The sequence below is a fragment of the Periplaneta americana genome, chromosome 3 (genome assembly GCF_040183065.1).
Source record: "Periplaneta americana isolate PAMFEO1 chromosome 3, P.americana_PAMFEO1_priV1, whole genome shotgun sequence".
NCBI classification, from domain to species: domain Eukaryota; kingdom Metazoa; phylum Arthropoda; class Insecta; order Blattodea; family Blattidae; genus Periplaneta; species Periplaneta americana.
In genome coordinates this window covers 42,565,878-42,581,541 of record NC_091119.1, presented here as the reverse complement: position 1 = coordinate 42,581,541, position 15,664 = coordinate 42,565,878, and the positions used below count along the sequence as shown (strand labels likewise).

Below are 15,664 nucleotides of genomic sequence, written 5' to 3'. Positions count from 1 at the left end.
GAAAGACCACTAAAAACTCCAAAATTCCGCCCAGGGCGCTTTCACAGCCGTAAAACGAGGGTCAATGGAATGGATGACAACATGAACTGGTTGCGTCATAATGCCTAAACTTGGAGTTGTAAATGTGTTATTGATGTGCGGTGAAGGCTAGGAAATTAGAAGTACGCAGTTGTGCTCTAAATCGAATATTTTCAACTGTTTCAAGAATGGTAATAATCATGTATTGTATTAGTGGTACATTATTGTTGCGGAGTAGTCTAAATATATATAATTTTGGCAGATGGATTATATCGTATTGCTAAACGTATGATTGTTACTCGTGGACACTATTCAAACATGTTTATTAGTGTAATTGACATCTGAAAGTATATTAGTTCCCCTAATTAATAAATACTACCGTGTACTGAATTTCCATACATTATGGATTAAAAGTCTCTGTAGATGTTTCAAGGGAAGTTCTGCCAGAAATTCATTTCAGAGCTATGGAATATTGTGTTTGTTTTGTTAGTGTAAGTAGGTCCTATGCGTGATTTTGGAATTGTGTAGTAATTAGGATGGTTAACAAGTGATTGAAACTATTTTTCGTTACGTTTACTTTTTACAGAAGTAGATTATGGTAGTTTTGTTTGACTTTTTACATAAGTTAATATGGAAAACATGATTTCTTTTACAGTATCCATGCTCTCTACTTATGCTGTTGTGTATACATATCCTAGAGATCTGTGACAATTTAATATGGTTAATTTATCCAGTCTTTTCATAACACGTTTGATGTATAATGTAATATTTTACCTAGGAAGCAGGAAGGGATCTTTGACCCAATGTTAAGAGAAAGCTCTTCAGTCCATTAACATTCATCTGAATAGACTATTAATTTTGTCGGCATAGCTACGGTAACATTAGCGTTGTATAATTATTCGCGTTTATTAAATTTAGCTCTACAGCATTTGATTTTCAATCTTGTAAGTTGCAAGTGAGTAGCCTACAAGCATTTGTTGAGAATGGCCTAGATTAAAATTACCAACAGAGTGTTTTAATTGTGCAAATGGTTTTAGTGCGAATTTTTCACATACGTAGACGCACTTTTCCAGAATAAATTAATGCCTGTGAACATGGCTAATACAGTGTTACCGGATATGTTTAATTTATTGTGATGTTTTTATGGAGGAGTGTCATTTAAACTGTCAACCCAGGATGCCATGGTAAGCGACTTTAATATTTTCAAAATTTCATGTAACACAGCATATTTTAAAAGAGATGTAATTAAATTTATCCCAGAATTAATGTTGAGGTGTTGCTCATGTGATCCCTGAATGCTTTCATGCCCTAATTATCTGTACACAAATCTAACATAACCTAACCTAACCTTATTGCACTAGTAGTCTGGAGTGTAGTGAAGCGGTGTTGGAGGGAACGGTAAATCTTTCTTATGTCTCAGCCACTATAGAAACTTGATAAAATACTTTGAAAATGTCTTGGATTTGTAGTTTTGGTCAATAGAAATTGATGTGATCATGGGAGAGCTATAAGCCCACCCAACCCGCCCTAAATACGTACCTTATATACGAAAATCGTCGTGCGTGAACGAAGAATACCACCATATTTCTTTAATGTAATAGTGGGTTTCAGTGTTGCCAACATAGTAATACTACTCACCTAATCAAACCTAACCTAACCTAACCTTTCTCTTACTACACACGTAATCAAACCTAACCTAACCTCACACATAATACACACCTAATCAAACCTAACCTAAGCTGTCACATAATACTACACACCTCAGTAACATTCCTCACATTTAGTATCATTTCGTTTTCATGTATTGCCGGCTCTGCCAATCGTGTCTGTTTCCATCTAGTGGAAGTGGATCGTACTAATACTACTAATTCGGACAAGATGCTATGGCGACTTTCATAATAATTACATTTTACATGTTTCGTGATATGCTATATGTGTAAATGTAGTAATCATTCTATATGTATGGTACAATAAGATTTGAAATGTGTTGTGGTTGTGATAAAAGTATTGAAAATTGGTTTATAGCGTCACATTGGCAGTGATAGAAGTGTGCAATATTCGTTTAGTGGCTGGTGGATGCTCTAGATTGACCGAGGTAACTTTTAAGACGTAGTGTTTAGATATTCCTTATTGTTACTACTGTACCTTAGAAATTACTTTGATAGAATGGAGAAGACCACAAATGACATCTAATAGCTGAATCCAAACTAGCTCATTATGTGACTATTACTCTGTCGATAGGCCTAAATTGGCTTCATATGGGCGAATCACGAACAATCAAGTACCCACCGTAAAAAGAAAAAAAAAAAGCGCATATCATGTGACCTGTTCGATGACTAATTAGTTCTCGTTTTATGATTAGCAAATTTGGCGTTTTCAGTGAGTTGAAGTCCTGTACAATAAAGCCTACCACAAGTAGTTGCGCATATTAATACAATTTCTATAGTATATTATTCATTGTATTTTTCGAGCGAAAATTATGAAGTCTGTTCACTGAAAGAATAAAGTGATGTCAACACATGCATGTGGTCTTGAGATCTTTGAATTGGCAGTGACTAACTATTTTGTTTGTTGCCATGTGAACAGATTTCTTGATGTTCTCTGGTTTATATTCTTTCGTTGGATATAGTAGCAAATAACTTATCATATTTGTAATTCTCCTCTGGAGAAGACAATTTTCTTTTTCATCATTGGCTTCTGTGAAATGTACTGTATATAGCAAACACATGGTGTTAGTGTGCAATCACAAATACTTTAAACATGCAAATTGTTTGATTTTTCCCCCCCCCCCCCCTTTTTTAGTGATTTATTTTACGACGCTTTATCAACTAGCCTACTATGGTTATCTAGCATCTGAATGATATGAAGGTGATAATGCCAGCTAACTGAGTCTAGGGTCTAGCACCGAAAGTTATCCAGCATTTGTTCTTAAAGGGTTGAGGGAAAACTCCGAAAAAATCTCTACCAGCTAACTTGTCTCAACCAGTATTTGAACCCAGACCCGCTCATTTATGGTCAGGCATGATAACCATTACTCCACAGTGATGGATTGTTTGATTCTTACCTTTGTATTCTAATGCACTGTTGTAACCCTCTCTCCCCCACTTGTTACCAATACAGTTGGCACTCCTCTAGAGTCTGCTTTATCCAGTTGTTCACTAAGTCTGTAAACAAAGGATGTTGAGAGAGGGAAGGTATGATTTACAGTACCGCAAAGTAAAATGTCTTCACAAATAAGAACAGGAAAACCATGTGGTTGATAGAGACGAAATCGACAATGAAATAAGAGAGAAACAAGGAATACTGGACAGATTGACGAAATACATAGAAGAACCTATATGAGACAGGGAATCTTCTAGATAACTTAGCTATAGAAGATGAAGCAGCTATACCAAAGGACGAAAAGAATCTTCTATTCTGAGAGAAGGAGTTGAGCGAGCATTTAGGGAAGTGAAAAATGGGAAAGTAACAGGAGTTAATGGAATCTTCATTAAATTATTGAAATAACTGGGTGAAGACAGGAAGGAAATTCTATCATTATGCAACAAAATTTATGAGAAAGGCAAATAACCTGAAGATTTCATGGAGAGAATGTTGCTGCCAATACTGAAGAAAAATAATGCCAAGAAATGTAATGAGTTCAAGACTGTCAGCCTGATATCACATTTGCGAATACTCAATCAACGTTTATATTCTAAGATGGAAGCAGAGTTGGAAGAACAATTTGACTTCAGAAAGGGAAAAGATACGAGAGCTGCAATTGGACTGCTGCAAGCAATCTGCAAAGAATACCTAGACAAAAATAAAGAAGTATATGTAGTACTTTTGGACCTGGAAAAGGCATTTGATACAGTGGATTGGAATAAACTTATGGGGATCCTGAAGAAAATTGGTGTGGATTGGAAAAAGAGGAAACTATAGTCGCGACGCTGTTATTCCCGGCATGACTCCTCCTCTTTGCTTACGTCTTAGGAAGTCAAGGCTCTATAAAGTCTAGGTAGGTAGTATCGTTCGCCATTTTTGTTCTTTCGTTGCCGAGCTACCAGACGAGGGATCTATTTGCCACACCGTTAAACATTATCATGTCGTAGCTCCTATGATAATAAATCAAATGCACTGTAATTCAGCAAATAATTGAGCGGCAAATAATGTCCTCGTGCGCTTTCTGCGAACGCCAACGAAAGTGCCAAAGTGGCGGGCGATTATATATTAAGTATTTATCCAGCCTTAGGAAATGCTTTACATCTTCATCAGCGAATCACAAGACGCACACTTTAAATGTAGCCGACCTGCAACGTGATTGGCTGCCGGAAATTAGAGCGACGGGACTATAGTCACTAATGTTTATATGAAACAAGTCAAAATCAAGATAGGGGAATAAATGTCAGAGGGAAGTCGATTAGGGACAGGAGTATGATAATGATGACCTTTATCACTTACTCTGTCCAACATCTACTTGGACGATTTAGTGAACTGTTTTCAGAACAAAGGAGAGGTGATAGTAGGAGAAAGAATAAAGTTGCATAAGATTTGCTGTTGATATGGCATTGTTAGCATAAAAACAGACAATACTAAGGGATATGCTACTGGAGGTAAATAACAGCTGTGAGCAGTATGGGATGAAGATAGGTGCAAACAAGATGAAGACTATGGTTATCGGAAGAAAAATAAAGAAGATAAACGTGCGAATTCGAAATGAGGCAGTGATTATTACACGCAAACTTGTATATCATGGACTTGTTGAAAAATCGAACTTCAGGAAATTTACGAATATACTACATGAAGTGATATTGCATTTAAAATTTATATCATAGCGTAAGTGTCTGTAGCATTTGAGTGGTCTAGACCTTCTGCCTGCCACGTAAGTAGTCCTAATTCGAATCCTGATCATGTCTGAAAAATCCATAGTGACACTTGTGAACATGTTAGTAATTGGGGTTTTCTCGGGCTTCTCCCATTTCCACATATTAAGCATCAACATCATTCTGTTTTATCTCCATTTCATATCATTCCTCGACTGCCAGCTGGTCTACAGACGAGTGAGATTGCCTGCTCGAAACCTGGAAACTCTGTGAATCTTACTGTAGTCAGCTGGTGCGTTGTGGAAATGTGTTCAGCTGTTCTCTTAGAGGAACATCATGCTAAGATTCGCTCTCCTCCTTCAGAGAACTAATATCATAGAATAGCTGACCAGTGGGCCTTGCACATGCCATCACTATCTGGCTTGGTTTGATTTTTCGAGAGCTGGGTGGATCTGCACACTTTGGCCATTGTGTACCCTGTATATGCAATGATTGTCCAAGTTCGAGAGTGGCCTGGATGGCATTCGTGAATCCGATGCTGACAGGTGAACCACCCTGTCTCAACCCCTGATAGTCAGGTCCCATTTTGCAGACAGGTAGCCCAATAAGCCCCAGTGGGCCAGAGCCTGAGCTCTGGCCCTTCCTATATCAGCTTTGGAAAGTCCTACTACCTCCAAAACTTCACCTTAGCTTATTTTTACTAATGAGATGATAGATGAAATGTGGGGAAGATGGAGAGTGTTCGTGGAATGATTGAGGGAAATGGGAATACCTCAAGAAAAATCTCTGCAACATCTGCTTATCCACCACAAATTCACTATTCATCGTGACAGAATCCGTCAAATCAATAACAGAACCAACATTAATGCTATTATCTTATTTTGACTAGCTTCCCAACCAGGGATGTTTCTGGAAGTAAACAGATTAAGTGGGCCACAGTTGCGGCCAGCAACATATTTCAGTTTGATATGTGAGATTGGAAATACGTCGTATAAATTGTGAGACTTAAATTGTGGTTGCTGGCTTTTTGAGGGTCGAACGTGAAATGTGTTATGTATTTAGGCTCAATTGGCCCATTGTGCGCCCTATATGTATCTGCTTTAGAGAGCTGCAGATTAGAGCTTACAACTGATTTTCTTTCGGCCGATCAGAGAGCATCCATCAAGGTAGAGCATCAGAACGAATATTTGAATTTCATCCAGTTGCTCCTGATGTTTTGCAGGCTAGACAGGACACTGACATTTTCTGAGTACACAAACAGAGTAACAATTGAAGGAATTTACCATGTGTAATTTAAAAAATGTATTTGCTTAATATAGACCTACAATTGATAGCATAGCCTACTTACTATGCTTATCTTCATAACATATATGGATGAACAAATGGTCACCGGTAATAACAAAGGAAATAAATGTAATGAAAAATATGAAATCTGGCGTGTAAAGAAATGCAAGAATAGAATAAATTACATTTACTTACTAAGTAGAAGAAAAAATAAGTACATATATTCAATTACTAGCCGTACCCGTGCGCTCCGCTGCACCTGTTAGAAATAAATATAAAGTAATTACATAATTAAAATAGGACGTTTGATCCAGGGAACAACTTTTACAACAGCGCAAGATAATCTGCTTCGCTCATTACCCAATTTTTTTGCATTGCATTTATTGCATATATATTTTATGTATTTTAACACGATTCATTTGAGCATAGTTAAAATTTGAATTATAAAATAATGGATTGCTAAGCTAACATACTATTACTGCATACTAAATCAATACACTCTCGTTGTTCGTTAATTCTCTGAGATTAAAATTAGTGTACATAAATATTATTTTAAGAAATACAGAAAACGAATGTACAAAATAGCCTATCAAATTTTCTGTGCATAAGAAGCTATTTTAATCTTACCTGTCCTCGATTTACTCAGACGTTACTGTAATAACATTATAGCATTATGTCCATCTAGAGAAACTACACTTTTCAATCGTGAAATTATAATTAATTATACAAATCACTTAATTTAGCTTCTGATATTACTTCATAAAAACACAGAACATTCTCTGCAGGCTATGTTTAATAGCTTTCGATTGTTGATGTCCAAGGCCCCTGTTTCGATTGTTGTTGCCCAAGGCCCCTTATAGACGAAGTCATTTGTTCTTAATTCATTGCACCGTCTTAGATGGCGTTATTTTAATTTTAAAACTCATTTATCTCATTAAATATCAGTCCTGTCAAAATTTTGTAAGGAATAAAACTTAACGGAAATCATTTTTAAAGAAACTTTTGTTATGTAACATTTTTCACAAAAATCAATAATAAGCGAGATATTTCGATTTATTTAATTCAGGCCCCCTTATAACCCCCCTTTTAAATAAAGTATTTTGAATGCCATATAGCCTAAAATCTAAGTTACAATGAACTTAATTTATATTCCAATTTTCATATAAATCGGTTCAGCCATTATCGCGTGAAAAGGTAACAAACATACAGACAGACATACAAACAAAAATTTCAAAAATGCGATTTTCGGTTTCAGAGTGGTTAATTATATATGTTAGGACCAATTATTTTTGGAAAATCGAAAATTACCAGAAAAATTTCGGCTACAGATTTATTATTAGTATAGATAACGTTTACAGTTTAAACTCAGAATGCATACCTCTAAAACCCTTGGGGGGTTCGCGAAATGATTTACAAAATAAAACAAAAATGCCTTATTAACATGCATTTACTTTCTATGTACAAACATGAAGTTAAACATGAGCTTTGCATACGGTACTGACTACAGTGCCAGGTGTTCAATAGCAATATATAATTTCTATTTTTCGTAACTGGTTGTGCACGACTCTAGTCTGTTTTGTCGCTACAAATCCCATCATGTCATAGCCGGGGTTGAACCAGCGTGCGATAGCACTGAGCTGCATATGCGGCTTGAATTTTGTTAAGTGTGCTTATGCTGTACAACGAAATTTTATCATTCGTGTATTGTGATACAAATTCATTTCATATTTGTTTGAGTATGACCTCTCCTGCCACAATATGGGTTCAGGTATAGTGGTGAGTCAGTGTTTGTAATGTAGCTTATAGTCTAGATGTTACCAGTTCGAAAGCTGGTGAATAGGGATGTGGTTTCGAGCGGCAGTAGAGTTAACAGTTGACACAATCCTTTTGCGTTCTTCACAGAACTGTTGAGGTGAGACCCATATGATATTTCCAATCCAAATAGGGTTGTGCACTCACGCACACAGATACCCACACGAAATGTAGATTACAAAAACACTCACTCACTCACTCACTCACTCACTCACTCACTCACTCACTCACTCACTCACTCACTCACTCACTCACTCACTCACATCTTCAATAAGTCTAGTTTTTTTTGAAATCCCGCTGCTAATTATGCTTCGGTGTAAAGACTTCCAATAAATAACAATATAAATTGCAACTGGATTAGAGGATAAAGTTTAGTGACACATGAACATAACATTTTTGTTCGAAATGTTGTCCATATAAGAAGTTGATTGTTATGTGATGTGCCTCACTTTTACATTTATGAAATATTAAGAAATGAAATGGTTTTGAAGAAATATAAACAAATGTCCATTTGAGCGTGACACATGAACTCTCAACCTTTCTTTGTAATAATTGTAATCAAGCACGAAATAATCATTGTATTACGGTTTCTGTGCATTATCATTATTGACAAAGGTCAGCACTTCTTATTAATTCAATTTAACATACGGAAGTAATGATTTATTTGCCTTAAATGTGCTTTCGAATATGTGATTTCTAATAAATAATTTCGCGTTCTTAAACCACAGACTTCTTTATGTTTTTCCTCCCACATCAGTGTTGTTACACAGTTAGTGTTGTCAGATTAAAGAAATTCGGATCATAACGAAAAAAAAATGACATGTAACAAGAAGAGATTCGTGAGATTTTTTGTGTTCGTGAAAATGTTGCATTTTCATGGAATGACCCATGTTAACAAAAGTTAATGCTATTTTGAATACTCTGTGAAATTATGACAAAGAGAGAGATTTGAAGCAGATGTGGGCAACTTGCTTAAGTGCATTGCTTAGCTGAAGAACTATGTTTTTAATGAAGATTGTTTCTTTAGATATGTGAGTTGTTTGTTACTGAAAGGTAAATATGATTTGTTACTGAAAGGTAAATATGATTTGTTACTAAAAGGTAAATGTGATATACTGTGGCTTTCACTTGGGACCTATTATAAGACTTCTAGTGTACTCACACTAAATTTAGATAAACTGTACAATGACTACTGTGATCTCAGAACGATGTATCCAGCTCTTAATATAGATTCATGTGATGCTAAATACAATAGAACCTCTATTATCTGTGGTAATGAAGGGGGTGAACTGAACGGTTAATCGAAAAAATTGGATAATCCGTATCATAAAATATTTTCGTAAATTAACAATACTTTACTTTTGTAATTTTCTGCATGATCTTGTGTTTAACTTGCAAGTTTGCTCATTCAAGTTCGGTTGTCAACGACTGGTTTTCAAGGGGCAAGGAAACTCCTTGTAATGCCTGTCAGTGGAAGGATAGGAATAGTAGAAGTCTCAAGCTGTAGATTTACATACTTCATACACTTCATCCTTGATTTTTTTTATTAAATCGTGCATAGTTGTAACACCAGTCTCGTATTCTGATGCGAGATGAGTCACAGTTTCTCATTTCCCAAACTTCTCAATTATTTGCACTTTTTTCGATACTTAGCACAACACATTTTCTTTTGACATTTTGGAGTACATTTTATACAGAAGTTGAGTAGATATTACTGTGTAAATGAAAAGGCATGTAATAACACTCTCTAGAAAAAATACTTACTAATATAACGTAAAGTAGTACTTCATATGTTTCTGTGGGAAAAAAAGAGAGAGAGAAAAAGCCAAAGACAGTCCGATAATCCGTCAGTCGGTTAATAGAGTGACAGATAATCGGGGTTCTGCTGTATGGGCAGAATTTTTCCACAAACATGAAATGGCTAATAAACTATTGAAGTTGGTTTCCTTCGTTTTGTCAGTTCCTTTAATGTATATGCTGAAAGGACTTTCACTATAATAATAATAATAATAATAATAATAATAATGGTGATGATGATGACAACGATAATAAGATAATGATGATGATGATGATGATGATGATGATGATGGTTAATCAAAATTGACATATCACTGTCAAAATCAGTCTTACCAACAAATGTCCTACCTGCAATGTTGTTTAGTGAACTGTCCGCAGGGCTGGGCAGTATTTGAAATATGTATTTGAAATACATTTGTATTTTGTAATTTGTAAAGATTTTCGAAAGTATTTTGTATTTAAATACATAAAATTGATGTATTTTGTATTTCAAATACTCAAAATACTTTTTTCTTCTTCTTGTTCTTCAAGTTTTTGGATTTGGATTTGAAGAATGAACTTTTGTCTTATTTGCCTACCCATTTCAGTTGTGCTAGCCATACACTTAGTTTTCTTGCCACAACTGATTTCCTTAATGCCATGAAGAAATCTCCAACAGCATCAAGGATCCATCACCCAACACTTGCTAAATGTTTAGCATTATGTAATGCGTTTAGGAGACTCAAATACTCAGAAATTATATCAGATGTCTTGAAATATTCATTAAAGTTTCCTTGCCCAACTCGATGGAATTCTCTTTATGACTCAATTTCTCAAAGATTGCAATTTAAACATGATGTAAACAGTATATGTGAAAAACTGGGATTGCCAACCTTCAAAGATGTTGAGTTTCAGTACCTTGAAGAATATTGTGCAGTTCTGAAACTCATTGCCGTAGCCTTTAATATAATGCAAAATGAGAAGACGTGCTATTACGGCAACTTTTGTCCACATTAATTTCCCTTAAAAACAGATTACATATTCTGTTACCTAGTAATCTACGCCATCTATTCCAAGTAACTTCAATCCTAATAAGTTCGCTTTCAAGATTTAAAGTGATGTTTGATCTGATCCCAGAAGCAAATTGAGCTATTTTGGCAGCTTGCTCCACCCATCATTGAAGATGAGATGGCTACCTGACACTGCCTCACTAAATGATAAGAAGAGGACACAGAATATGTGTTGTGAAATCAGCTGAACAGTTGTCTGCTACATCTTTGGTCAGTTCAGACGATGAAAACAATTTTTATGTTTTCAACTCAAGTACAACAGACTTTGAAAAGCAAAAAGAAAAGAACTTCTCTATTGTGGAGTATGAGCTCATACAATTCTTCAATGGCAAAGGTACAACTCTGTGCACTCTAGAGAATTACCCAACAGTGAAACAAGCTTTTATAAATATAATACAAGTTTGTGTTCCTCTGCACCTGTAGAAAGACTGTTCTGTTTTGCAGGATTTATTCATTCACAAACAAGGGGATCCTTATGTGATGAACTTTTTGAGGAATTGGTTGTTTTGAAAGGGAGCAGTAATTATTCATATGTAGCATAATTTTATTTCTCACTGGGAAAAGGCAGAATGTTCAGTTACAGTGTTTATATAAAACATCAAGGTAAAAATACTTTTAATGTTGATATAATATTGTAAATTTTGATACTGAACAACAATGTAATTTTATTATCTCAACACTAACTCTTCACTCTCTACAATTTAACTTCACTCCCGTCAACAATGGGATTTGCTCTCCACACAGCAACACAGCGTTTGTTATTGCACTCCACAAACGACAATGACAATTTACTTGGACTATTACGAACAACAGTGAACTGTTAATCTTAACTAATATTCACAAAGCACTATTTACAACACAGAACTGTCAGTTCTCAGTTCATAGCTCGTTTGTCTTGGCTAGTTCTTCTAGCTCAGTCACACGCGTTCACAGAATCTCGAACCCCAGACCTTCAGAGACTATCCGCTGCACTTCGAACTCAGGTCCCCGAACTGCGGTCCACTGCACTCGAACTCCAGGCTTCAGGCTCCACAGTTACAGACACAACTCAAGTCGCGCTCTGGTCTTGAAGCTGGCTTCACTGCTACACAAGACTGTCTGGCTTGCTCTCCACTGACTTTAACAACACTGCCTGACTGACAGACTGACTGTCGTTCACTTGCGCGTTGTATTTATAACTAAGCCATAGTTTCTCGAGAGTTCGCGGTCGGTCGAAAGATGCCTAGAAGATAATGGATATCCAGACTTCTCTGGATCTTTCTCCTCAGTCACCAGCTGCTTTACTTTCCCCTCTCTGCCACGGAACAGCGTGTCGCAACCTCCTCTCTTCTCTCCCTGCCGCGCACCGTCCCCCAGTGCTCCGTGGAGCCCGTGTCGACTCACGCGCGACCTGCTCTCTTGCGGGACGCTGGTCGTGAGTTCGAATCTCACGTCGCTGTCACAGTATTTTAGATTTTCAGTAATATTCTTTTTTCTTTAGGCCTATGTCTATTATATCGAGTATTTGAAATACAAATGTATTTTGAGTATTTGAAATACAAATGTATTTTGGTTAATTTTTTAAAAGTATTTTGTATTTGTATTTCAAATACAATTATTTGAAGTATTTTTTTTTCTGTATTTGAAATACTTGGAAATCAGTATTTTGCCCAGCCCTGACTGTCCGAAGACAGGTCTGAACCTCACAAGTGATACCAGTAAGGCAGACTTATGAGGGAACTAGGTCAGAAAATAATGGGGTAGAGTGGCCAGTTCCATTACCCCTACATGAATTAGACAGATAAAAAAAAATGTGATAACTAAAAATAGAGAAATATAATTGTAACTGGTTTGAAATGTGATATTGAAAAAAAAATTGCGAAAATATATATATATATATATATATATATATATATATATATATACATACACACATACACACACACACACACACACACACACACACACACACACACACACACACACACACACACACACACACACACACACACATATAGTAAGACTGGGAATGGAGATTTACATTTCAATTTTTGCTGCAAAGATGGGAATGGGTTAATTGGGTGCTGTAACTGATAGACTTCACTAAACATTATTTCCTTTTCCGATTTGTTAAACTTGCTGCTCTCCTCTTTAGGATGTAATTATAACTTTCATGACAGACTGATGAATAATATACGTATTTTTCATTATGTAATACATTTATGATAATATTTTAATGTGATTGAATTTTTATTCCAACACTTTACCTTACAGGTTCGTTTCTTTTGTTACAGGACTTGATTTTTTACAAAACACAACAATTAAGCTGTAAAATAATCGAGGGCACAGAAGTGCACAGTAAGTTTCTAATGTCTCATTTTAAAGTTAGAGACAGAATATTCTCGAATTATAAAAAGTACTATAAATGTTTTCTGAAGATCATAACCTTTATGTTAATGTAAGGAAGAGTGAGGATATTTACCCATTGGTCCTGTAGCAGCTGACTGTTACTTGCACAAAAAAGTTCATAAACTAAGACAGTCCACTGCATTTCCTCTTTGCTTAGTATATTCAGATTACAGTGACATCCAATCACACAAAAATTTATTGTAGAGATGACAACAGCTCTAATCACTAGTCAGAAGTTAGTGCCCCTTTCTCTTGAGTATAAGTGAGCATGCTTTTGCTTGACTAGCACACACGGTCTGAATTATCATTGTTTTATTTAAATTACTGTAATTCTTGTGAGTGCATTCATTACCTTTATATTAGTCATATGAACTTGATAAAAATTAGTGAGTTGTAACAAACTGGACCGACCCTTGTAGCTGATACAAAAGAATCCTGTGCTGTGTATTGTGTCAAACTGTGGTAATTTCAATATGGATAGTGAAGCCAGAGGTGTGTACTGCTATTTAATGTAAAAATATGCAAATATCTTTTCCGAATAGAGGTAGAAATGTAATTTTGATTCCAGATGAAAATAAAACTCTCAAAGTTTCTTCGTCTGTAAGTTTGAGGCACTGAAGGAAACAAAAGATGGTAAGAACAAATGCAATAAATTTCATTGTTACAATTAATTATACAAGATGATGTGTTTTGTGACTAGCAAAATTTGAATCTGTGACTCTGAAATCAGCTACAAGGGTCGATGCGGTTTTTTTTGCCGCTACTGTACTCATTGACTGCTCTCTTGAAACATCAAAACATAAGAATAATTTCATAGATCCTTGAAAGAGTAGTCCCTTTTTCCTTAATTTCATAGTTTATGTTTATGAGTTTTCTGCATCTTAGTATTTTTCCCGTGAAATGAAAAATCCAGTCTCCTTCGACCAATACTACGTTTTTAACGTCATAATTATGATGCTAGAAAATTCATTTTGTTACTTTATTGTTGCAGATTTGAATTCTGCGTTTACAGAATGTAGAAAAAATGCTACATGTTCAATATTTTAAGAATGAAGAAAACACGTTTTGAAATGATGCTCTTCATATGTTGTCTACTTCATTTTGTATTTTTTTTCTCTTTCATTATGAAAAATTAGACAACTTATTTTGTGCTTTTCCCAAAACTACTGTTATAGTGCTTACCATCTTTCACACTCTAACCCTTCAAGTACTGATTATGTAGGATAATACAATAAAGAATACAATAATTTGTTTCATAAGGTTATATAGAACTATGTAAATAATAGCTTCTTTTTTAGCTTAGACCTGATATCAGCTGACTTTGAAAAACAGAAAAGCAAAGGAACATGAAAATGAAAGAACCAAGCAATTAAGTTCGGTAGCAAGATAAAGTTTTTATTGAAATGAAAGCAGAAGTAGGTGTAAAGGTAGGCTGTACAGTATATGGTTTGTATAGGTTTTACAAAGGCATATCTAATGTCAGATATCAGCCCTTTATGTTGCTATGCTACCTATTTCCTTAAGAAATCTATTTTAATGTACCAATATTTTTATGTTACAGATACACAAAAAAATTCTACCTTATTTTAAAGAGTCGACAATGTGAACCAAAAAAAAATATAAAGACAAAACATCGTATTGTGAGAGAGATGTGTAAAGAATTGATGACCCCTGCAGCTATGCAACCTACAGTACTTTCATCTTGTCTCTTTTTTGCATTGAGCATTTTATTAGGCTGCAGGTCGATTGTGGAGGGAAGTTCAGGTAAAAGTTGTAATATAATATAATATATTTTAACTCTGAGCAGATTAACATGTGTTAGCATTACTTATCGCTTTGTTCACTGTGTATAACTATAGGTGTTTGAAAATGGTTTTATGCTCAATCATGCCGAAATGTAGTAATTATACACCTGGTAGCAGTCCTTTAATGCGTGTCATTAAAGTACACCTATTCATTAAAGTTCAGGTTTTTTATTATTCTCGGATATACAATCGAAAGACAATGAGGGAAACGTCACGGATGCTGGAAATCCAATACTGTCGCAGAAGGTTATGTTCTGTTACTATAATAATTAGCGTTAATTGTAAATAATATTCAAATAAATTCAATTTGTCATCTCGTCTTTCAATTCTAAATCAATTTCCAGGTTATATCAAAATTAGTTCATGTTATTCTCTAGATTATATCAAGGTCAGTGACATTATTGTTCCTCGGAAAAAAATCAATACTTTCGCGTCTGCGCACATCTCACAATTTACGAGCTATGCACAAGGTCACTTCCGCTCTTCAGTCAGATAGGAATAAAATGAATATTTCTGAATAATTTCAAGTTAGGAGTATGGTCGAGCATAAAAAGTCGTATGAAACTTGCCTATAATGGTAATTAAGACGCTCGTATGAAAATTATGAAACTCGCTTGCACTCGTTTCATAAACAAACATACTTGCATACTATCATTATAGGCTCGTTGCATAATGTACTATTGTACTATGGAAGTCCCTAATTCAGTGT

The 15,664-nt window shown here is 35.3% G+C and overlaps 1 protein-coding gene across 1 annotated transcript in view; it reads left to right on the top strand.

Moving 5' to 3' along the window:
- Window positions 1–31: 31 nt before the first annotated feature.
- LOC138695956 (transforming growth factor beta receptor type 3-like) overlaps window positions 32–15,664 on the top strand; it is a 62,863-nt gene continuing 47,230 nt past the window's right edge. The window contains exons 1-3 of the mRNA XM_069820370.1: window positions 32–209; window positions 13,036–13,099; window positions 14,712–14,914. Of these exons, the coding sequence (XP_069676471.1) occupies window positions 14,800–14,914 (115 nt within the window). The 5' untranslated portion in view covers window positions 32–209; window positions 13,036–13,099; window positions 14,712–14,799. The remainder of the gene's footprint in view (window positions 210–13,035; window positions 13,100–14,711; window positions 14,915–15,664) is intronic.